This window comes from Neomonachus schauinslandi, chromosome 1 (genome assembly GCF_002201575.2).
Source record: "Neomonachus schauinslandi chromosome 1, ASM220157v2, whole genome shotgun sequence".
NCBI lineage: Eukaryota > Metazoa > Chordata > Mammalia > Carnivora > Phocidae > Neomonachus > Neomonachus schauinslandi.
The window spans coordinates 170,232,631-170,258,797 of record NC_058403.1 but is presented as its reverse complement, the minus strand read 5'-3'; the positions used below and the strand labels follow the sequence as shown (position 1 = coordinate 170,258,797).

The 26,167-nt window shown below is 38.5% G+C and overlaps 1 protein-coding gene across 1 annotated transcript in view; it reads left to right on the top strand.

Moving 5' to 3' along the window:
* The window catches only part of CNTN4 (contactin 4), a 703,244-nt gene that overhangs the window by 615,057 nt on the left and 62,020 nt on the right, over positions 1-26,167 (top strand). Inside the window, exon 12 of the mRNA XM_021694959.1 lies at positions 8,061-8,188. Coding sequence (XP_021550634.1) covers positions 8,061-8,188 — 128 coding nt within the window. The remainder of the gene's footprint in view (positions 1-8,060; positions 8,189-26,167) is intronic.

Here is a 26,167-nt window from a genome sequence, read left to right as displayed (position 1 = left end):
GCACGAGCGGGAAGAAGGTCAGAGGGAGAAGCAGACCCCCCGCTGAGCAGGGAGCCTGATGCGGGACTCGATCCAGGGACTCCAGGATCATGACCTGAGCTGAAGGCAGTCGCTTAACCAACTGAGCCATCCAGGCGCCCGGATTTTTTATACTTTAATACATTATCTATTACTATACCAAAACATTCCTTCATACTCTACATTTGATTGTTAATATACCACCTAAAGAGCAATAATTTCCAGTCTTTTGAAATGTAGCTATTTTTGGAATGCAGGACCAGGCCCCATGCAGAAGGAAAGGTTATTGATGGGTGAGCATGATCACTGGTGATAGGCCCATGGAATCAGACACACTCCTCTGCATTATGCCCCTTCCCCATCCTCTAAGGACTGAAAAGTAGGCTTTGAAACTGCTAGCTCAACCCAGAACAACAGTCATGGTGGATTTCCTCTCTTGACATCTTACAGGTTAGTGTCCCCCTAAAGTTCATGTCTACCAGGAACCTCAGAATGTGGCCTTATTTGGAAATAAATAAGGCCTTGCAGATGTAATTGAGTTAAGATGAAGTCAAACTAGATTCAAGCAGGTCCTAATCCAGTTCCTGGTGTCCTCGTAAGGAGAGGGAAATTTGGATAAAGACACGTGCACAGAGGGAAGAAGATGTGGAGAGACACATAGGAAGAACACCATGTGGGGCGCCTGGGTGGCTCAGTTGGTTAAGCGACTGCCTTCGGCTCAGGTCATGATCCTGGAGTCCCTGGATCGAGTCCCGCATCGGGCTCCCTGCTCGGCAGGGAGTCTGCTTCTCCCTCTGACCCTCCCGACCCTCCCGCCTCTCATGTGCTCTCTCTCTCAGTCTCTCCCTCTCAAATAAATAAATAAAAATCTTTAAAAAAAAAAAAAAGAACACCATGTGATGATAGAGACAAAAATGCAAGAGATGCATCTCTAAACCAAGGAATACCAAGGACCAATGACTGTTACCTGCAGGTAGGAGAAAGGCAAAGAAGGATTCTCCCTCTGAGACTCTTAAGGAACCAATTCTTCTAGCACCTCGATTTCAGACTTCTAGTCTCCAGAACTACTGGATAATATGTTCTTGCTGTTTTAAGCCCCCCAGTTTGTCGCACCTTGCTATGGGAGCCCTGGAAAACTACTATAATGCCCTATTCCCCCTCCTACTCCATTGCTTTGGTCTCTTGGTGAGGTATTTCTAGGATGGGGAGAATCCAAGAAGGAGGAAAATGTGGCCTACAGACTAAAGGCTACCCAAAAGCCCTGTTCCATTTACTCAGCCCAGAGTAATGGTTTAAAGCAATCGAAAATGATCTCAAAAGCCCACAGGAATAGGGTAGAGACATTGATGAGCTCTTGAAGCCAGGGTAGGCACTAGACAGTCTACTGGCTGCCTTAAGGAGCTAATACTTCTCCCCTCCAGCTCATTGGTGCCCTACAGGGATGTGTTATGGTCCCATTTGTCACAACTAGCCAGGAATGGGTTTTTATATGAAATCTCCCAATTATTTGGATTAAAAGGCAACTCAGTGCAGAGTGAAGCATACACATCTGTAGCTAGGCAGTCCTTCCTCTGATTTTAGAGGCCCCTGGGGTCAGGGGGTCCTATGACACCTCTACCATGCTGCTAGTTTGCTCAAGTTGAGAAGTAGCAGTACTCATATTAACCATGTCTGAAGTTTTAGAATATATTTTAGCCCTCCAGGGTGTTAAACTCTTTCGTAAGGTGTAAGTCTCTGCTCCCATGTTCAGGCTTTTAAATGGCAAACATGGGATGCCTGGGTGGTTCAGTAGGTTAAGTGTCTGCCTTCGGCTCAGGTCATGATCCCAGGGTCCTGGGATTGAGTCCCACATCGGGCTCCCTGCTCAGCAGGGAGTCTGCTTCTCCCTCTGCCTGCCACTCCCCCTGCTTGTGTGCTTTCTCTCTCTCTGATAAATAAATAAAATCTTTAAAAAAAATTTTTTTAAATGGCAGACATGTTTTCTGGAACTCCTCGTGTATAAGAGAAAGGAGAAGCCTGTTATGACCCTTCAGGATTTTTTTAATTATGCATGATTTTAAGTGATTTATGATGTCCCTCATCTAACACTATTAAAGATGATTTAAAAGTTAACAGTTTGAAACTTCCATTGTTTGTTGAAAAGAAATTATTAATCCATAGTACTCCCCTTTGCAGAAGGGGAGAACTAATCTTCTAAGTTGCACTTTCAAGGGTTTTACTTATAAGGAAAGCATTTCCAGACAGGTGAGGATCCACTACTTCTGTCACCACTAGTTGAGCTTCCATGCAAAACTGCTCACAGAATCATAGGTCACCATTTGGGGATAACCCCTGTCTTTAGGGTGATAGAATATTCTGGACTTGGCAGCTTTTGTGATCTGAAGCCCCCAAAAAGGAAAGATCAGCATTTTTAAAGGTCCAGTGTCCCCAGACTGGTTTTGATTAATAGGACTGACAAGGTCAGCTCTTCAATGGCTATAACCCAGAGCCTCATATTAAGAAAGAAAGATTCAATTTATCTCATAATTCCAGATAGGTTCCTATCCTCTGTGGATCTGAAATCTCTAAATGAAGTGGAGGAATGACTGTTCTCTATGCAACGGGCAATTTACTATGTTGTGAATTAGATGACCTTTTTTTCATGTAGAGAAAATTAAGTCCTATGTCACACCTTTATTTTTACTACTTGCTGCTTTATCATTTTTTACTTTTCTCTGATACTATCAGTGATTTAAAAAGAGCCTACAGGTAGGTCAGGGCTAACCTATTCTAAGCCAGGAACAGATTTACATTTTCAATTCCTTTTATCTAACTTGATCACTATTCATGAGTATTAGAAGGAGCTCAAAGTTCAATATCAAGCTAATAGCTACGGGTCAGTCAGTAGTCTGAAATGGGAAAACTACAATGAAGTGGAAACTTTGAAGTCTCCTCAAGAAACAAATGTGAAAATACAACTATCCTTGGATTGGATTCAGTCACTATTTTCATGGGAAAAAATGAATGTAGAAATATTAATTGAGGGGCACCTGGGTGGCTCAGTCAGTTAAGCGGCTGCCTTTGGCTCAAGTCATGATCCCAGGGTCCTGGAATCGAGCCCCACATCGGGCTCCCTGCTCAGCAGAGAGCCTGCTTTTCCCTTTCCCTCTGCTTGCCGCTCTGCCTGATTGTGCTTTCTGTCAAATAAATAAGTTTAAAAAAAAATCTTTAAAAAAAAAGAAATATTAATTGAAAACCTTTTTCTAAGTTGGGATAGAATCCAACTGAAAGGAAGCAAATATCTAAATACTAGTGTTGAGTTACATTTCAAAAGTTTCTTGAGTTAGTGGAAATTAGCACCCCAAGGATAAATGCTAACTTTATACTAATTCCCCACTTATAAAAATCCCATAAATTCAAACCAACAAGTCATTGTAACTTAGCCCTTTATCTATAGAAATAGATAGCCAAAAGTATATGGCACAGCTGTGTGTAAAGGAAGATCAGGTCAATTTTTTTCAGACTCAGAAATCCATGGTCATTCTTCTATAATTGAGTTAATCAGTCTTTTGGCAACAAGTTCTGTAGAGGTAGCCATCAAAGAACGATCTGGAGGGGCACCTGGGTGGCTCAGTAGGGCTCTCTGCTCGGCGGGAAGACTGCTTCTCCCTCTCCCACTCTCCCTGCTTGTGTTCCCTCTCTCGCTGTCTCGCTGTCAAAAAAATAAATAGATATCTTAAAAAAAAAAAAAAAAAAAAGAATGATCTGGAGAACTCATCTCTCCTCTCCACTTTCACTACCACTATCTCCTGAACAAGTTCAGTAATTTCCCTAAGATATTGGGCTCTTCCAATTACAAGGGATTAAAAACAAATTTCTAATGTCTTAAATTATTGCCTTATATAACTGGGACATCCAAAGGAAGCTGTTGGCTTAGCCATGGACAGAAACAGGATCTCAAAGAGATCTTAAGTTCTCTCCTCTCTCTCTGTCTCCTAGGCTCTGCTTGTCTTTGGTTGGTTTCTTTAAGGCATGCTTTCTATGGCAGGTAAGATGACTGCTAATAGTTCTAGATTTCCATCTCCAAATGTAATAATAAATAGAAAGAGATTGTTTCCTCAAATAGCTCCTGGTTTTGATAGCATGCCTATCCCTAAACCAATCACTTCAGACAGGGGAGTAGGATCTCCTGATTGGCCAGGCCTTGGTCCTTGCCTTTCTTTAGTCTACAAATAGCATGGTAAACAGATACCCCACTGGCAAAAGTAATGCCCTTTCTAGTATGCATTTATAGAAATGTATGCATTATGGTATATAACACACTGACATCATTTCTAGGTATGTAATTATCTAAGGTCCTCCTGGTTTATATAGGCTTAGTGTACAAGAGGTGTTTAGTAGATATTTATGAATAAATGAGTCCAACTTTTCATCCCCCTTCTGTAACTACTTGATGTTACCCATATGCTTCATTAAGCATAATAATGTGTTATAGGATTTCAGAAGGGCAGAACTACTTGGTAGTAGTCTTAACCTTAACAGAGTCTTTTATTAATATATGAAATAATATATTTAGGAGGGTACAGAACTTTAGTTAATAGAATATTTGGCTAATGCACTTATATCATGCATTTCATGTGCCAGGCACTGGTCTCAGCAGTGCACATCTTTACAACACCTTGTGAGATATAGTTACTTTTATTATTCCATTATCTCAAATAAGGAAATTTACATACAGAGATTTTAGTCGCACAGCTCATAAGCGGCATGAGTCTGATTTGTGCCTCGATAGTATAGTTCTGGAGTTTATGGTTTGTTTGTTTTTTAAGATTCATTTATTTATTTTAGAGAGAGAGCACGCAAGCAGGGAGAGGGGCAGACAGAGAGGGAGAGTCTTAAGCAGACTTCACGTCCAGGGCGGAGCCCAACATGGGACTTGATTTCACGACGCTGAGATCATGACCTGAGCTGAAACCAAGAGTTGGACACCCAACCAACTGAGCCACCCAGGCACCCCCAGAGTTTATGTTCTTAATCAGTACGTTATATTGCTTGGATAAGAAATTGGTTGAATTTCACAAAACTCCATATTATACCCACATTTGGATTATACCTAGGAAAAATAAACAATTAGAGCAATATAATGTAATTTAATGACAGCTCTAAAATTGACCCCTTCTACAGAGTATCTCCCTCGCTCACCTTTTCCAATGTCTGGAATTTAAGCCTTGGAGGCCTAGCTCTTATCTCTTTGTTAAAAAAAAAAAATGGGAAGATTAAAACCAATGTCAGGCACGGAAATCTTAAAAATCAGTAGTACAGCAGTTTGTAAAATTACGTTGTCATTTCACAAAGCTTAAAGGAAATTGGATAAGGAAGGTTTGAGGGTAAGGGGCAAAGAGAGCCTTGAGAGAGATTGTGTAGAGCTAGCTGGATCCCACAGCTGGATAGCAACAATATGTTGGGTGCCTTTTGTGCAATGCATATACCATCATTAAGGATGCAGGGATGGGAATGACAGTGGGAAATGAGAAAAGCATTTATACAGCGCTTTACAATTAAGAGAACCTTTCACGTATCTTACCTCGTTGTAGAAGATAATCATCGCAGTAACCAGTGAGATTAAAAGAATAAAAACTGATGTAGACCAGTAGCTCTCTGCTGGGGTTGATTTTGTCCCTGGGGAACATTTGGCCATATTTGGAGATATTTTTGATTGTCACAACTTGGGAAGAGAGGCAGAGCGAATGGAGTCCAGTGCATAGGGGACAGAGATGCTGCTAAGTACCCTCACAGGACAAAGAATTATATGGTCCGAAAAGTCAGTAGTGCCGAGGCTGAGAAGCCCTGCCTTAGGGCATAAGTAATGAGGCCAGGTCATACACTTAGCAAGTATCAGAGTCAAGGCTAATACCAGGTCATCTGATGACAAACCCTTTACTTGTTTCCTTATTCATATCCTGTTGGCATTAAACAATATGATACAGGCAATGACTTTAGGTTTTGGAAATTACAATACCACTTTAAATGGTACAAACTATTAATAGGCCTTTGTGCTTTGAAAGAATCAGCTCACCTCTCAGTGTTTAATATACCCCAAACCTATGTTATCTCATGGAAAATGACTCCATATACAAAACACAAATGTCACCTTCCTTAGTGAGTTCTCATGTGAAGACTCATGTCACAGTGAAGCTGTGACCAGCCTAGACCCCTTGTTTCAAATATTTGTCAAAGACTCTGTTAAGGACATCACTAGTGCTCAGTGGTTTAACCACTCTGAATTCCTGAAACATATTATTGATTTTTCTCTTAGGATATTTATTTATTTACTTATTCAATCAGTCACTTAGCAGATACGTACAAGGCATCTACTACTGCGTGTCATCCTAGGTACTAGTTCCTGGAGACTAAGTCATAAGATGAACATGGTCTATGTCCTCAGAAAAACTCACATGCCACGTGGTAAGTAAGATAGCTAACAAGTAAGCAAAACTTTTAGGTTGTGTTTGATGGGGAAAAAAATAGAGTGGCTGCAAGAAAAGAGAGTAACAAAATAAAACATCCACTTCAGAAATATGAGTCATAAGAAAAGCACCATCTCTAAGGTGAGGTCCTGAGAGGGTGAGAAGATGGTAGCTACGTCCTGATGGCAGGGCAGGCAGAACGGCAGATAGAAAGGCCCTGAGGTGGGAAAGGGTCCCAAACACTGTAGGGACTTGCAGAAGGCCAGCGTAGCGATAGTTCATTGAAAGGTAAAAAGATGAGCATGAAATCAAGTAGGCAAGAGAAAGGCCAAGGGCACATCCATCAGGCCTTGTAGGTTCTAGAACAGAATTTATTGAGGGCAGTGGGGTGCAAAGAAGGATCTTTAAGCCTGAGCAGTGATGTAATCTGATCTATATTTTAAAAGATCATCTCACCCGCTGACCAAAGAATGTATTTGAGGCACAAGAGTAAAAATAGGCAGATCATTTAAGAGGCCGGTGATAGGCCAGGTGAGAAGGGGAGAGCAGAAGAGAGAGAAAGAAGTGGGTAAATTTGAAGGATAGAGTAGAGGTTCGGCAGACAGTAATCTTAAATGAGCCATCTGTGTCCATTTTTTTATTTCTCTCGCTGGTGTCCAAGCCAGGCTGCTTGTCCTACTCATCTCTGCACCTTCCTCTTCTGCTATAGTCATGTTGAAATCGGCATTCTCTAGAATCCCCCCTGTTCCAATTTTGTGTCTGTCAGTACAAGTGTCTCCTTCCCAGGTAATAGATATTTGTCCCTCATTGTGGGCCCTGAGATATGCCAGCCACATTTGCTGTTCTGCCAAAGTCATACCATGTTGTGGGATATTTTTTTTTAATTCACTTCCTGCATCTCATTAAAAATGTATTGTCTGACGTATGTCAGAAATAAACATACTTAATAACTCATTTCATTTAAGCCACCCATCTAGAAGAAAGCATTTTCTTTTTTTTTTTTAAGATTTTTATTTATTTATTTGACAGAGAGAAAGAGAGAGGGAGAAAGAGCGAGAACACAGGCAGAGGGAGAAGCAGGCTCCCCACTGAGCAGGGAGCCAGATGTGGGGCTCAACCCCGGGAGGCTGGGATCATGACCTGAGCCGAAGGCGAACGCTTAGCTGACTGAGCCACCCAGGCGCCCCAAAGAAAACATTTTCAATGAAAATGTGTCAGTGGCCAATCAAGAGATTTTTTTTTTCCTTATACCTCAGCAGTTTTAAGACTAATGGTGACCAACAATGAGCCTTCCCTATGAATAATGTGGTTAGAGCCACCAAAGACAGAGAATGGTTACAACCTGTCTAGTGTTTCCAGTATTTATGCCAACAGAATGTTGAGACCGTTTCGGCGAGGAAAGTGTTAAAAGTCCTAAATAAGTCATATGTCCTAATTATATTTATGTGTATATAGACAAATACCCTGAATAAAGAGGAGACTGTCAAGTGATACAGCCACGATTTATAGTTTGAAAGACGACAGAATGACAGACATCATTTTCAATTAGTCACATGATCTAAACTTACCGTTTTGGTTTATTTGTTTTAATTTCAGAATTACCATTTCTGAAGATGGAAGCCTCAAAATTGTCAGTGTGACAAAGTCAGATGCTGGAAGTTATACCTGTATAGCCACTAACCATTTTGGAACTGCTAGCAGTACTGGAAACTTGATAGTAAAAGGTAATGACTAACCCAGAGAACATAGACATTGATACACATGTCCTCATTTCTAATAAAGCAATCTATAGAAGTGGCATCATTCATATTAATATGCACAGCTATCACGGTGTTGCTAAATTAATACATCATGCCAAGCATGATATGATTAACAATTCTTAGAGAACTGTTGGTAATGAATATGATTGAAAGGCTATCTTATTTCAGAATCATCCAGTACAGTTTTGAGAATTACAGCCATTGTATCTATTATACTATTGCAACTAATGTTATCTTCAGTCCTTTAATTAAATTTCTTTCAAGTCTCTGTAGATTTGAAATTCATGTCTAGGAACACTGTGCTAACAAATTAAAAACCCATGACTCGAATACTATTTTTAGCAAACATTGTTTAAACAATGACATTGGCTATTTTTAAAAGAGCTGCCCTGGTTATTCAGAGATATGGATATGGATTATTACATCAATAAAGGGATTTGATCACTTCTATGCCTTGCTTTAGTCACCCTGCCAACCCTCTCAGTTTTAAGGAAATAAAATTTTCCACATACGTTAGTCTGGGTGCTTTATAGTATATGACAGAAAGTCCTTTATTGCTCTTAGCACAGCACATGATGTGAGTCTGTTCTAACACCAGGTTGATGGGATGGGCTGAAAGCACTAAATTGCAAAGGATGAGATTTTAATTTACATTTTATTTGCATTTCTATTACTTTCTGTCTTGTCGAGTCATAGAATTTTTGAGTTGAAGGGATCTTGGCAATGGATGATCTGACTGAGGAAGGTAAGACTCAGGTTGGTGACTTTCTCAAGGTCACCAGTAGTGGAAGACGGATGTTAACCCAGGAATCCTGATTGTTCATTCTGCTTGGTTCTGTTTACTGCACCAGGAAATCTTGTTAATTCAGCTTTTTTTTTCTATAATAGATTTTTATAAAATAGATATTTTTCTATAACCGATATAGATGGGTCACACTGTATTATTTCCTTCTTGCCCATTTATTTGTAGCTCCCTCTGTGAAGTAAGATAGCCTAAGAAAAATAAAAATATCTATCTATCTATTTTATCTATCCCAATTTTATTTTAAAGAAGAAAGCCAAAAATTATCTAATTGCATATTTTGGGGTCATTGGAAGGTGGAAAAATACTACCATTTGGGTAAGCCTTTTTATTATAAACGTCTATGCATATAAAAAAAAAAACTGGAAGGCCAAGAGTTAGAAGTAAATCTGTATTTAGATTAACTCCATTATTTCAGTCTGTTAATGAATCACTCAGAGCAGTAGCATGGGCATAGGACTATGTGTTCACTCTATTTCCCAGGGCAGAGGGAAAAAGAGGTTAGATAATATTTGTAAATCAAAATTCCAGCTAGAGGTCTTTGCTAATGTATGGCTTTCTCAGCTGCAAAAGGAAACAGTGATCAGCTAAGACCAGGAGGAATCCCAAGGTTTCAGAGCTGGTTGATGGCAGAGCTGATACCTAATTATAGATTATTTGCTAGTTACGGAGATATAAGAGAATACTAGGCAGCAGTCTTAACTAGTGATTAAGAAACTGAGCCTGAGGCAGGAAGATCTGGCTTTGAATCTCATTTCTATCACTGACTAGCTCTGTGACATTGGACTACACAGTTAACCTGTGCAGGGATAATAGTATGCCAACTGCTTAGGGTTGTTTTGATGACTGCGATAATCCACCTTAAGTGCTTAACATAGTGCCTTTTGCTGTTGCTTGCATTTTAATAAATGGCTAAACATACATTCTAAATCTTATTGAAATGAACATTTATGAAGTTGCCATCACCAACCTATTAGAGCAATTAGCAAAAAGGAGTGAGCCTGCCACAAAAAATAAAAATAAAAAATGCCCGAGAGTGTGAAAGATTATAAACACCTAAGCCTAAAAACCATTTTTTGCTCTTCTATATTGCTGACAGTGAGGTATTTTTGCATGTAGTTACAAGTTATATCCTGTGTTTGATCAGCATCCTTCTCATAAGTCTTGATTTCCTTAGCTCTCAAGATAGTGGGCAAAGGGCCTCCTGGATGGCTGAGTCAGTTAAGCAGCTGACTGTTGATTTCAGCTCAGGTCATGATCTCAGGGATGTGGGATCAAGCCCCACATAGGGCTCTGTGTGTGCTGAGCTGAGCATGGAGCCTGCTTAGGATTCTTTTTCTCCTCTCCCTCCACCCCTCCCCCCATTCCTGTGTGCACTCTAAATAAATAAATAAATAAATAAATTCTTTGAAAAGGTAGTGGACGGAAAGGAATGTCCTCTAATTCCCATCAGAGTTCATATCCCAGCAATATGAGCAGTCCCGGGACCAACTATCCAGATGATTCTCCGCTGCTTATCTTGAATGATGGCATAAAACTTGCTGTACACCAATAATGAAATATGCCATGGTCACCCCATGTTTTAGGTGGATATAAAAGTCACTGAGGTAGCAACTTCTACCTATTTTAAGAGATTAAATACTTTATTTCTAGATTTCTAGTAAAATGTAAATGTTGATTATCCAAGTATAGTGTAAGAGGTAGTTTTACTGTTGTTTTACTATCTTTTTTTTAATTTTAGTAATTTATTTGCTTCTTACAATGTGTATTAGAACAAGTCTACTTTTCCATTCATGGCAATGATTGAAAAAATCTCCTTTTAAAATATATTTAAGTATGGGGTGCCTGGGTGGCTCAGTCGTTAAGCGTCTGCCTTCGGCTCAGGTCGTGATCTCAGGGTCCTGGGATCGAGCCCCGCATCGGGCTCCCTGCTCTGCAGGAAGCCTGCTTCTCCCTCTCCCACTCCCCCTGCTGGTGTTCCCTCTCTCACTGTGTCTCTCTCTGTCAAATAAACAAACAAAATCTTTAAAAAAATAAAATAAAATATATATTTAAGTAAAGAAGTGAGTCAATATAAAGAAAAATATTAAGTATCTATTATTATTATTATGAGAGGATATGCAAAATCATAAAGATGGGGTATGAAGATTGGGAAACATAATGTAATGGCATTTTTCAGGAGAGTTTTAGTGGACTTATGGACAGGACTTAGAGGGACATATGACAGGGGCGCCTGGGTGGCTCAGCCGTTAAGCGTCTGCCTTCGGCTCAGATCACGATCCCAGGGTCCTGGGATCGAGCCTCTCATCGGGCTCCCTGCTCCGCGGGAAGCCTGCTTCTCCCTCTCCCACTCCCTGCTGCTTGTGGTTCCTGTTCTCACTATCTCTCTCTGTCAAATAAATAAATAGAATCTTTAAAAAAAAAAAAAAGAGGGACATATGACAGGATCAATATATGGCCACCTGTTTTTGCTGAGACACATGTAATACTTTAAAACTGAAATTTCCTAATAAGTGGGGAAAGAAAAAGACCAGGGCAGGAAGAGAAAGAGGAAGGCAGAGACCTGTAGGAATGAGCCCTGAGGTCACAGTACCATGGTCCCTGCCAGGGGGAGTTCATTTACTTAGAAGTAGAGCTCTTACTGGGCTTGGCTGATGGTACTCTACTGCAGTTGTTTTTTTTCTGCAGAGGTTCTCTGATTCTTATATTATTCTTATAGATGAGATGGGGGTAGAGCGAAGAAATACGAGTTTTATCTGGTCCATATGTTCACAGAAGTTAGCAATCCTGTTACTTTAGGGAAGGTCAGAAGGTATTTGAGAGAACATTTATCTCCCGTTGCTTGGTTCTGACTCCCATTAACATTAATGGGAAGAACACGTGTGTGCATAGGGGCATCCAGACCACCAGGTCTCTGTGAAGGACATTAACATAAACTGAGAAATGCAATTTAGAAATCTGCCCCATAAAGCACGATAAAGGCAGAGAAAACCATTCTGAACTCCACGTGAACTGTGCCAAGTACTGAATTGCACATCATAATGCTTCAGCCCTGTACCTTTAATGTAAATGTAACAGTTTAGCCTGAAATATGACTGAGCACTGTATTTTAATTCAATTTTGAGATCTACAAAGGGACTAATTTATCAGAGAAGGTGTTCTCTAACCTTAAAATGTGCTTGTATTCATTTTGAGCTCCTCATACGTAGGATTAAAACACCGTGAAGGTCAGACATCAGAACACGTCTTCTCTAACCTTTTTATAACAATTCTATCATTAACAATGCTTCTAAAATCCATTTCTCTTCATCCTCGCCCCCACCACCATGTTTTGAAGGGAGGCTGAAGACAGTGTCAAACACAGGGTCAGTAAGTATGGGGGAGGAGAAGGAAGGGATAAATCCACTATAGCAGGTACAGGAGGTTTAAAATAAATCTCTGGCAGGCAACCATAAAATGGATAAATACTCAGATTATGCATGAGCAGGCTTCCAAACTGCAGAATTCTGACAGGTGCCTAGGGGACTCTTGATTATCATCCCATCATCTGAATTTCTAAATTTCACTGATTTTATTTTTTAAACTAGTTATAGTATATTTGGGATTTGGTTTACTGTTTAATTTAAGCAAGTACAGTTCTCATGTCAGACCCCTGAATCCTACCAGAAAGCATAATATTTGACCTTTCAACAAAGATGAGCTTTAGCAATTGTCAACATCATTAAGAACTATATGGAGGGCAGGCTGTATTTACATGCAATACTGTACTTACTAATTCATTTTTATTTCTATGGCAGAGTAAAAGGCATGCCATTTCGCATGACATAGCAACTTTGCTGTACAGGTTTCATATGACAGGTATTTTTAAATAGCACTCCTAAAGAAGAGCAGCTTAGAGTATTTGTCTTAAGTGTAGTTCAGCAAGATAACTGTGGTAATAGCAACCCTAGCTTCTATTGATCCCCTCCAGGGCTGAAAATGAAATGCAGGGCTTTAAGCTATGGATGTTATTATCATAGTTATCTTGTTGAACCACAACCAAAATAACCTTGGGTAAGTCTGTGGCTGGTAGTTCCAGACTATACTTTGAGAAACCCTGTCCTACATCAGAGAACTTTGAACATGCCACATAGCAAGTGGAAGTTCAAAAGAATGCTTAACAGAAATACAGATTTCCAGGGCCCTAGCTTAATAAATCTAAATCTTTAAGGATGAGGCCTGAAAAATAAAGTTTTTTAAGACTTATTTATTCCAGAGACAGAGAGAGAAGGAGAGAGTGTGTATATACAAATGGGGGGAGGGGCAGAGGGAGAGAATCTCAAGCAGACTCCACGCCCAGTGTGGAGCCCCAGGAGCCCCACACAGGGCCTGATCTCACGACCCTGAGATCATGACCTGAGCTGAAATCAAGAGTCGGATGCTTAACCAACTGTGCCACCCAGGTGCCCTGAAAAATAAATATTTTTAAATAAATATCCTACTTGATCCTGATATACACTATATTTTCAGGAGTTGGCCAACTATGGCCCATAGGCCAAAGCCAGCTAGCACCCTACTTTTTTATAGCCCAGGAGGTACGAATGGTTTCCACATGTTTAACTGGATGAAAAACAAAAAGAATAATCATAGTTTCAGACATGTGAAAATGTTATGACATTTATATTTCAGAGTCCATAAACAAGGTCTCAGTGGAACACAGTCATGTCATTTGTTTACCTACTGACTGTGGTTATTTTTGCCCAATAGCAGAATCAAATAATCATGACAAAGACCATCTAATATGCAAAAACCTACATAATATCCTCAATGTTGCCTCTTAACCAGCAAAACCTAAAATATTTGTTATTTAGCCCTTTCCAGAGAAACAAAAACAGGAACGAAAACTTACTGATCCTTTTATGACTTTTTTCCTTTCCCAGACAGATCTTCAAAATTTGGTCCAAGGTGTAGCTTAGCCAGATTATACAGAACAGGGAATTTTGACATCTCCTTGAGTCTGATTACAAGCTGAAATTGGTGGGGATATTTCTTTCACAAGACCTTAGCCTCACCCCAGTATCAAAAAGGTTGTCCTAGTACTTGGGTATAAGTCAAAAATCCAGAGAGGCAATCGGATCGTTGACTGGGAGAGAGGAGAAAAAATACTTGGCAGACACTAGAACAGTGTATTCAGTCTGCCTCTGTAGGAATGAGGAAGCCACACACTGCTGGAACCAGACTATTAGGCCAGGGAGAATCCTAAAGCACAAAACGTATCAACTGGAGTTTATCAAGATACTTATCTCTTCCTGAACTTTTCACTGTCACCAGCCTAAATCAGTTGAACTGTTTCACATTTAGTTTACACATCTCTCTGACTGCAGGTTGTTCTTTCACTAATGTATTTTTTTTTTTCATTTTAAGTTGCCCTAGATGCACATTTTACCCTGTTTTCATTTGGATTTTAAAAGATATCATAATAAATCAGTAAATAAAATCACTTTTTTAATTAAAAAATAAAAAGACATTGGTTTTTGGATTAAATATTTTCTATTTAGTACATAGAATTACTTTTATAATAAGAAAAACATTGTATTTTATCTTGATAGAAAAAAGATTCTCAATAGAATTTAACTAAGACGCCATGTATTTGTAACAAAAAATTCTTTTGTATTCTCATTTTCCATCCCTGCAAAGTGAAGATGCTCCTGTGGCTTTACTGAGCATTTAATTGATCCCTTCATTATCAGAATGCTCATTGTCCATCCCATCAAGAGTTTATTTACATTTAGAAGAAGAGACGCTATCAAATACATACATATAACAGACAGAAAGGAAATTCTTACAAACACCAAAAAGTTTTACAGCATATCTATAGTGTGCCCTGTAAAATACTTCCATTTTAACTGTAGGACATTGAGAAATATCAACCTATCCATGCATAGCATGACCGACACAATAACGTAGAGTCTTTTCAAATGGAACCTTTTTTGAAAATGAGTTTGAAACAGCCCACATCTTCTATGTAAAATTATTCAAGGCTTTATCCATATTTGACTGGGGATCAATCAGAAATCAGTAACCAGCAATGACATTTGGCTGCTAACCCACAACAAAAGCTTTTAACATTGGGCCCTTATAACAGAATACATTTCAACCTAATTAGGTGTCTTCCACTGGAACCAATTATTTCTAGGCAATAATTAAGGGTCTTTCTAATAGGATTAACGCAAATTCTGACCCAAGGCACCTAGAGTAGGAAAAGTTTGTTTTTAAAGTGCTAAATGCTAATTATGTTAGGTCCCCTGGTAGAAGGACAACGGCCAGAATATTTCAATACTAGATCCTGTTAGATCTGAGACCTGCCACAATGGAGTTGGCAACAGTTAACTAAGGAGAATCCTAAAGAACTGGTAGATAAGTGTACCTCTTGTTCTTCCTGTACTCACAGAGCATGACATAACCTGGAACTCTTTCTACCAAGACATGAAGCCAAGACTTGATGAAACAGAGCATAATTATTTCCCCTGACGTTTCTTTGAGCCCTAGTGAGAGCCACATAGACTTAGCAAATAGTGTGCCTTTAGTAACATCAGTCATGGGTAGAAGGACTCCCCCTTTTGTCCAATTCTTTTTGTAAAATAGTTTCTCACCTTTTATAATGTTAAGATTTAAGTTTATCAAGATTGTCATTGAACATTATATCAAAAACCAAAAAAAAAAAAGTTTGCATACCATGACAGTCTACTCTGACTCCATCCTGCCATCATTTCTTCATCCTTGGTCTAGAGGGAGGAAGTATTCCCTTAACTCTTGTATTTCTGTGCCAACTCTGCCCTTTCATAGGAAAGCATCTATACTGAGGCAGGCTTCACATGCTTGATTTTTGTATAAAAGACACACTGTTGGCCAACAAGATTTTGAAAAAAATCTCACTCTCACTAGTAATCAGAGAAATGCAAATGTTGCTCTCCCAGAGGACTAACGCCACCAAACCATAATTGAATTTCTCTGGCTGTCATAGGCAGTGTGATAGGATTGCTTACATATGAAATTGGCAAAAGATAAACATCAACAAAACCTTTTGTTGATGAGAGTATGAAGCGAACTTACTCATACATTCACTGTAAGTAGGAATACAAACTGGAGTAGACACTGTAGAGAGAAAATAACATTGAAAAAGGGCAATCTCCTTGGCCCATCAATTCCATGTCTGGGTGTCTACTCTAGAGGAAATTATGTGTTCTGAGGTGGATTTGCAAAGATGTTCATTATGTTGTTGTTTGTAATGACAAAAAAATACACAAGCAAAATAAAGAATAATACAAAAGGTACTATTTCATTTAATGCGTGTAATATGATTTAACATAAAATTAGTAATAGAAAATACTACCATATAATGTTTAAACATAAAAATACATGCATGCTCAGTATAAACATTAACTCATAATAGTATTTGTGAGGGGAGGGAATCTAGAGAGAGGTTATATGAAAGGACCTAACTTGTGTTAGTAATATTTTCCTTGGGTAAAATTTTAATATATATTCAGAGGGGAAAAGGCTGTAAAAAATGTTAGAGACTGCTGATTCTAGAAGTGGGAATATGAGTACTGCTGAATTGTCTTTGTTAGTCTTACATGTATAATATCTCAAAGTAAAAACACCAGGTCAGAATTCTTCAATATAGTAAGATACTGTAGTCAAAATCATCTAGACAGTGGATCTGATTTTCTACCTCTCTCCCAGATATTATAGAATAGATAAAACCTTGTTATTTGTGATATTTAACATTTTGAACCCAAAATTGTCTTTTAAAGAAAAAACTCTGTGATAGAATGAAATAAATAGTTTAGTTAATGAATACTTACCAATCAAAATAAATAAAACAAACAAACAATAAAGGCAAACAGAATATGACTCTGGCTTCATTAGATGTGAAGCACATAATTAATTTCTTTTCCAGCAATTCAAAAAGACTTGTGTTGTACTGATTCAGTTTAATTGAACTTATTACCACAAGCAGATAATAAGAAGTATATTGAAGATATCCATCTGGCTTGCACTGAAAACCTCACGTTTCATTCTTCACGGCTGTCATTGGCCGTACTAATTGCCTCATTTTCGCTCTTTTACAATCAGTATGATTTAGCTATTAATGTGATAAAATTCTTACTCGAGAGGAAGTTGATATTAAAAAGCATAGATCTCTGGCCTATCTCTGCTACCACTACTGAACACATCCCCAGCATTATTAAAGTTATATATTTTTCAAATACATAAATAAAAATCCATCTCTTTCTTGTGCATATCTTTTTAGGTTACATCTGTCATCTTATGTCTTGCCATAGAGCTATTTCCCTACTGAAGGAAAGAAATGGTTTATGTTGAGCTTTTCAGTTCATAAAATGTTTAAAGATCAATGTGGTTTGTTTTCAGCTATGGAGTGTTTTCTTTTTTATAATTTCCAAAGCTGAAATGGATTTTAAATGGCTAATTGTGTAATAAAGTAAAAGGAAAGTAAAATTAAGTACTTTTATCTTCTGTTCCTAAATATCAGAACTTCCTGTGGTTTGAGAATGATGTTTTGTCATGCAGACTGGTGTTATATGGACAGTCTCTCTCAAGAGCAGCGGGATGTGTGTGTGTGTGTGTGTTGTGTGTGTGTGTGTGTGTATCTGTGTCTGTGTTTTAAATCCTCCATCTCCTTGTATTTTAGAGGTTGTCCCATGGGGGAAGCCAATGCTTGGTCCCAGCTCCAAAAAGGAAAGTTTCATCTATTACCAATCCTGAACCAGAATAGAGATATGTCAGGAAAATTCACGAGTGATTTCACCTTCCTTTCTTGGCATTTGTTTTCTATGCCAGAGGCAGGAGGGGGGTTTTGCTCTCCCAGAGGACTAACGCCACCAAACCATAATTGAATTTCTCTGGCTGTCATAGGCAATCAAATCTAAGAAAACCTCCCAAAAGACTGTAGGCCTTTAGGTTAAATACAGAATCTGGCCAAGATGAAGGCAAGTTAATTAACATTTCCATCATTTCTCTCTGATTTACTCTAGCAAGATTCATTTCTAAAAGGTTAAAATGGTTGTCTCTTTTATGCAGCCATTTGAAGAGCCAAAAGTAGGTTACTGGTTATGGGAAAAGAAATATAAGCGGAACATTTAGAGCAATAGTGGCTTTTTACATGGCCTTCTAACAGTTCTATAATCACTGTGCAGGAGTGCAAGACATGTTATTAAATGACTATTAGCAATATCCACTTTGAAAGTTTCCCATACTGGAAAACATGTCACCTATTGTCATATTAACTGCCCCCCCCATCATCCCTCTTCAGAAGTAGAACTCCTTATAAATATAAATCCAGCTTGGATTTTTCCCAGAAAAGTGGGATCCAAAGAAGATCCTTCTAATCAGAAGTGCCTTCTCTTCCATATCTACTTTCATAAGGCTAGCCTACATGCCTTCTGATATAACATGTATAGTCTCTGTTGGCTTTGTCTACAATATAAGTAAAGTAGCTGGTCACCATGCTATTTGCACTTAACACCTCTTGATGGGTAAGGCAAAGAAAATTAAGAATAACTTTAAAGACCAGTATAGTTGATGAGAAGACATTCTGATGCAGTCCAAATTTGAGAGAATAGTCAAAAGATACAAATGACATAGTTGTCACCCTCCCTGTGTGGCACCATGGGCCATGGACCACAAGCATCAGAATTGCCTACGGGTTTTTTAATAAATGCACATTCTTGAACTCTCCCCTGCTCTGATGAACAAAAATCTCCAAAGGTGCAACCCAGGAATTTCCTTTTTTAGTAAGTCCTCTGGGGAATGCCTGGTTGCAAACCTAAGTGCTCACAGCCTAAGAGTGGATACTGATAGGCAGAGCTAGAGCTTTGTTGAAAGTATAGAAGGAACAAAAAGGAAGGAATGAAGAGGGAATTCACTGGGAGGATAAAAGTGATAATTGAACTGGGAACTAAGAAATGAAAAAGAGCTCACCAGGTTAAAAAATGTAAAGATAATATCAGACCAAAGAAATTTATCTAATGGCCAAAAGACATAAAAGATCCCAGCATGTTTAGGGAAAACTGAGCAGAAAGGTGAAATGAGAACACATCCTGAAAAGAGGTCCCTGAAACACTCTTGACCATATTTTAGGAACTATGGACAAAGGAGAGGCAAATATTTTGGTTTTCTTTTTAATGGAAAGAAAACATGTTCTATCAATTATAGCTACATGATCTTGACACCAACATCAAGGGAAATTTTACATCTTCTAAGGATTTAGAAAGAAAAGTAGTTATCACAGCCTAGGATTTTTTAAATTCTTTTTTAAGTATGTGATAATCCATGTTATTTATAGAAATATTAGAAAAAAAGATATTCAGAGAGAGCGTTTAAATATTTTTTACATTTTTTTCCAGAATTACATCTAGGCATGCATGTATATATATATACATACATGTAAGTGTGTATATATATATATGTATGTGTGTGTGTGTGCGTGTGCACACATGCGTGCCCGTGTGTATTTAAATCTACATTTGACCCTTGAACAATGCAGGGATTAGGGCCACCAACCTCTGTGCAGTCAAAAATCCACATATAATTTTGACTCCCCCAAAACTTAATAGCCCATAGCTGACCAAAAGCCTTACTGGTAACAAAGTCAATTAACACACATTTTGTATGTTATATGTACTATATATTGTATTCTTACAATAACGTAAGCTAGAGAAAAGAAAATATTTATTAAGAAAATCATAAGGAAGAGGAAATACATTTATAGTATACATAGTACTGCACTGTATTTATCAAAAAAATTCTGTAAGTGAACCCACACAGTTCACTCATGTTATTCAAGGGTCAGTTGTATATCTGTCTTCAAATCTGTAAATAGATATCCTCATCACAAAAAAAATCCTACTGGACACACTGTTTTGTAGCTTCTTTTTTTATTAATATCTTTCCACCAACATAGAGTTTTGATCAAAAATAAGGTCTAGCCTTATTTTCTTATAAATATGTTCCTTTCTCCTGCTAGTCAAAATAACATCAGCAATACTCCTTTAAAAAGGAAAATCTCTTGTGATACCTTTGTGGGGAAGAAGGCTGAGGGAGTGTTTAGAGGATTGGTTACCATGTCTCACCCCCACAGTGGTTATTAGGGGATTCATGTCAGCCTGGAAGGGAGATCACCAGCCATCCCTCTGTCCTCTTTACTCACCCTTTTCCTACTGAAATTTCTTATCAGTGACACATGATGTTACTAATCATATTCTGATCACATGTATTATTAGGGAATAGATGAAATGATAGAATCAGTATTCAGAATTACCATAAAAAGATAATCATATGAACCTAGTGTAACAAGCCTAATTTAATAGTGGCAAATGTAAAGATTTGTACTTGGTCCACAAAATCAGGATGAGAGGGTCAAATTTTAGGGTTAGGCCGTGTGTTAAAAGTTTTAGTTGACTGGGGCCCCTGGGTGGCTCAGTCGGTTGAGCGTCGGACTCTTGGTTTCAGCTCAGGTCATGATCTCAGGGTCTCGAGATAGAGCCAGGGCATTGGGCTCCAAGCTCAAAGCAGAATCCGCTTGAGATTCTTCCCCCCTCCCTCTCCCTCCCCCCCCCCCCCCCGCTCACTGAGTGCGCTCTCTCTCTTTCTCTCAAATAAATAAATCTTAAAAAAAAAAGGTTTTAGTTGATTATAAGATTGTTGCTGAGTCAGCAATAGTCTCTCTTTTTTTTTTTTTTTTTTGAGGCAAATTAAATCTATAATGTAATAGAGTATCCAAAATACGAGAGGGAAAAAAACTACAGTAGCACTGATGAAAATACTGGGAAAGGACCATGTTTTTATTTTAAGACTGACAAAATTTGAAATCAGCCTAGAAGAAGACAGGTGGGCTGATGGCAGGAGACAGAGCTAAGGAAACTGAAGCTGGTGAGGCCAAAGAACAGGACTCATGGAGGGTGGATGAGAGGGATTGGCGGTGTTTTCAAACATTTAAAGAACCAGCAAACTCTAGGTGATATCAGAGGGCAGTACCAGAATAGATGGGTGGTAAGCATTAAAGCAGAGGATATTGTTGTGTGTTCAATAAAAAGGGAAAGTTTCTAATAATTAAACCATGCAAAAGATGAAAGTAGTAATTTTTCCATTATTGATAATGATCAGTTCCAGACTGAACCTGTACTCTGGGGAAACACTGCAGAAAGAATGAGTGGCCTGCCTGTAAGGGGTGTTTTCTAGTCATTTTCACATTCTCACAGCCAAGTTGGGTGACTTTGAAAACGTTGACCTGTATGAACCTCCCAACTCTGAAATGTTCTCATTCTGCAATTTTGTGTTTTTAAAGACTTATTTCTGCCTTATGTGTTTTTCTACCCCTGAGCAAAAGCATGCCCCGAGGTGGAATTCTATCATGTTGACTTAATTTTCTTATTGCAGACCCTGATTTTTTTTTCTCCCAGTCTGAATTTATTCATAATCAGCAATGCAGTATGGGTTGAAAAGTTTATTCTGCTAATTATGGATAGAATATTCTTAAAACACAGTCCAATAAAGGAATCTCTTTATGTTGAAATTTGAGGAGTTCAATAAACAATACCTTTGTCCATTGACTGAGTTTTAAACTCATTGAGAGGTAAGTCAAGGTGGTCAGGCAGATGGCAAGTGAATGTCAGTTTTATCATGATCAAGCTGATAGAAGAGAACATGGCGAGGTACATAGCAATAGCGGATTCCCTAATGCTGAACTCCAGGTTTGGTAGACTTACATCATGGTACAACCTCAAGGTCTCTGTCCTTACAAAACTTATATAGAATGGGAGATGCAACCCCACTATATGTGCTTATTTCACACTTCCAGGAGAAAGAATAGCATAGAGCCAAGAATTCTCCCCCCAGTCCCAGATTCACCTTTGGATAAGGTGGAGGGAGGGAGGGAAGGAGGCGAGAGGAGTGTCAGGAAGGATCAACAGCGTTCACACGTCAGCTGTAAACCACAGTTTGCAAAGTGGCTAATTTGACTTGAAACCACAGGTTTGTTTTGTTTGTCTGTGAGTATGTTTAAAACTCCTGAATCAGGGTACCCTTAGAGGGGGGAATCACATATTCTCTAAACTGGCCCCAGGCCTCATTATTCCTTATTGTCTTATATCTCTGTATCACACATGATATTATCAGGCCCTCTGTAAGCATTTGACATACAGTATTAAGTGGGTCTCATCACTCTGTGGAAAAGGCTGGCCTTTTGATTATTTTCAATTATTAAATTATTAAGTAGATATAAATTGAATATGATGGGGATATGAGAAAAGATGAAAAGGCAGTGTTTCAGATGGTTCTATTTATAATTCTGTACTTGTTTCTCTTCTAAATCTGCATTTTACTCCCACATATATACCAGGAGGTTATCAGTGGGAAGAGAAACTCAGTTATCTGAATGGACACAGTCTTCTCAGGAGAGGCCAGTGGTTAATTGGGACAAGAAAACACAAGTCATTATCTTTGAGAAATCTGAAGCAAATTGAGGCAGGTTGTCACCTCTCACCAGGAAACAAATTAGTCCTGTCTTTAAAAAGACTCTGCTTTCTCCAGCTGCTGACTGGGGATTCCTGTCAACTGACAAAGAAATAGGGAGGATGGGGATTAATGGTACTAAAATAGTGGTCATGAAATACCCGTAAACTCACTTTCTCATTTTCATGAATATTTCTAATTGATTTGACTAGTGTGTTTGAATGACAAAATTTGTGCTAAGCTTCAGCTCCAGAAGATCAGGGTGCCGTCTTTCAGCCAGAATCATTAGTGTACTAGTCTGTCTGGGAAAGCTCTGTGAATAAAGGAAAACCCATAAATTATATACAAAATAGCTCTTTCCCTTAGCTAACTTGTCTTCGTGGACCCCCTGCCAGCCTGGTGGAGGGGGGATAGGTTGTAGCACAAAAAAAGAGAGAGAGAGAGAGAGAGAGAAGTAATAAAACAGTAACAACATGCTGGGTTATAAAGGTTGTGAATAATATAAAACTTGAGAAGATATGACCTACTTTTTCTGAATTTTGTGAATATGGGAATGCTTGCTGTTTAATGGAAAGAACAGTGAACTGAGGTTCTGCCATCCTGGGTTTTGGCCCCATCTCTGTTACCAGCCAACTGTGTGACACAAAGTCGATCTTATCACTCCAGACTCCTTTTCTCACCTATAAAATGAAGAACCTTGGACAGAGGGAGTTAAGACAACTCCCAGTTCTAAAGTTCTATGATTTGATGAAGAAATACTTAGTTGGATTAAAGCATGAAAGCCCTTTTAATTCCAATTTCTTTTTTTTTTACTCAACAACAACAACAAAGAAATACAAAGGTACTGTAACTCAGGCTCCCAAAGAAAATGAGATGAAATTTTCCATGTGCAAGAGATTTGAATTGTATGAACATTTATTTTACATGAATTCAGTTTATGATCCCTGAAAGAAAAAGAAAAATTACAATTTAAGTGGTACAGGCAATTTTACCAAATAGTGCATCAATAAGTACTTATGAGATAAGGATCTAAAAGGACACTGGGCTCAGTGTACCTCATTCTTCATGTACCTCTTAAAATATGATCATCTCGCCACATTGCATGGGATTCCAGTGTTTGATGACATGTTGATTTTATGGTATGGTTACCAAACACAAGCCAGCCACTTCTACGGGCTGATAGCCAAAGAAAGACCTGGAGATAAAACTGTCTCATTTGGATAACATATTGAATCCAAAGTGGTAACTTTTTGTGGGATTTTTAAGGGCAATTTTCAGTATATAAAACTTTGTTTTAAATACTGACTTTAAAACTGAGTCCCATGTAGATCTACCAGAAAGCATTTAAAACTTGTACATGAATGTTCATAGCCGCATTACTGTTAATAGCCAAAAGTGAAATCAACCCAAATGTCCATCAGCTGATGAATGGAAAAACCAAATTTGGTCTATCCATACAATGAACTATTATTTATCCCTAAAAAGAGAGAGAATACTGATAAATCCTAATGATACATGCATGAACCTTGAAAACATGATGCTAAATGAAAGAAGCCAGACACAAAAGGCTACATATTATATGATTCCATTTATATGAAATGTCTACAACAGGCTACTTCATAGATATAGAAAGTAGATCAGCTATTGTCAGAGGATGAGCAGAAAGGAGAATTGGGACTGACTTCTAATTAGTACCAAGTTTCTTTTTGAGGTCATGGCACATTATGGACTTATGGACTTAGTGGTGATGGTTGTGCAAATAGTAAATATACAAAACCCAGAAAAGTGGATACTTTAAAAGGGTGAATTTTTTGTTATGTGCGTTATATCTCAACTTAAAAAGAAAAAAAATAGGGGTGCCTGGGTGGCTCAGTCGTTAAGCGTCTGCCTTCGGCTCAGGTCATGATCCCAGAGTCCTGGGATTAAGCCCCGCATCGGGCTCCCTGCTCAGCGGGAAGCCTGCTTCTCCCTCCCCCACTCTCCCTGCTTGTGTTCTCTCTCTCACTGTGTCTATCTCTGTCAAATAAGTAAATAAAATCTTTTAAAAAAAAATAAGTAGTGATCTCTTTTCCACGCTAAAAAGAAGGAAGAAAGAAAAAAAAGGAAGGAAGAAAGTAAATTTACCAGCTGTAATTCAGGAATCATGATTTCTAGAGACTGACATATTCTTGGGGATCATCATCTTTATGACACTTAGGTGCTTCTCCCAATCCCAATTCTACTGTGATAACAGCCCTCCACCTACTGCTGAAGACATCGTTGGGCAATAGTGCCACCGTAAGTCTTCCATTCACTATAGCCTCATAGAATCTTGGGCACCCTTCCTCTCAATTCCTGTGACACCATGCCAGACATTCAGAGCAGGGTATTTGGATAGAGAAGTTTTCTGGTATGTCCAATATAATCTATTTGTTCCCTTCTCTACTAATACATTGTAGGGGGAAGGCTATTGGCTTTGCAGGTAGACAAATCAGGTTCAGATCCCATTGTCACTCACAAACTGTTCAAAGTGAACTTGTAAAATGGGTATAACAGAACCTATCATATAGGCTTTGGGGGAAGACTAAATTAGAGAATGTATTTACATTAATTAGCACATATCAGCACTCAAACTGTTATTCCCTTCTCTTTGTCTGATTACTCTTCACAGCCTACCAGTTGAGAGCTCCATATTCTACAGACTGCCACATTCTATAAATACTTTGCTTATGCCATTGCATACTTGGCTTCAGAAATAAAGTCTTTCTGCCATGCTGGTTCTATCTTTTCATCTCAGTCAGAAAATTAAGATAATGCTTTAAAGTACTTGGTATAGTATTTGTCCGTGTGGTAAGCATATTATAAATGTTAGGTATCATTATTATTATCATTATTATATAGATGGGTGATTCAAGGTTTGAAACCTCTAGAAAGTCATCTGTGAAATGCTCTAAGCCAGCCTAAGCAGTAGCAAGGATTGCTGGCTGTGTCACTAGGTTGAATTGATTACCTGGAGGCCATCTTTGTGAGACAGGAGGAATAGAAGTGAGGTGTTGGCTTCTGGATAATATAAATCCCACCAGTTACATTGACCAAGGCAAGGCTTAGTGCTATGGTGCTGCTCCAGCTGGACTTAAATAGCCTTCACTTTAGGCTATGTCATTTCTCAGCCTAGGTGACCTTGACCAAAATTCATAATGTCTCTGAGCCTCAGTTTTCTAATTTAGAAAATAAGGCACATTGGCTTTATTTATTTATGTATCTATTTGTTTTCTGTTGTTTTTGTGTTTTGGCCAGTGGGCTTTGATAATGTATATACCTCCAGAATTAGGGTTTGTTTCTCTGTGTGTGTGTATATGTGCATGCAAATGTATTTTTATCTTTCATATTATATTCATACTATTTTAATAGTACGAGATATTTGGATAATGTTTCTCTATACCTTAAAAATCTCCTCCTTCTCCTCCTTCTCATCCTCATCCTTCAGATACCAGATCTCCCCAGGGTCCTTCAGAAATCTCTGGATTTCTATTATAGTACCCTATATATTTCTTCTATAACACTTTCAAAATCTAAGCATAACTTTTTTTTTTTGGTTTTGCATTCATATGCATCCATTACCTGTCAGCCTAAGTAGAATGTAACCT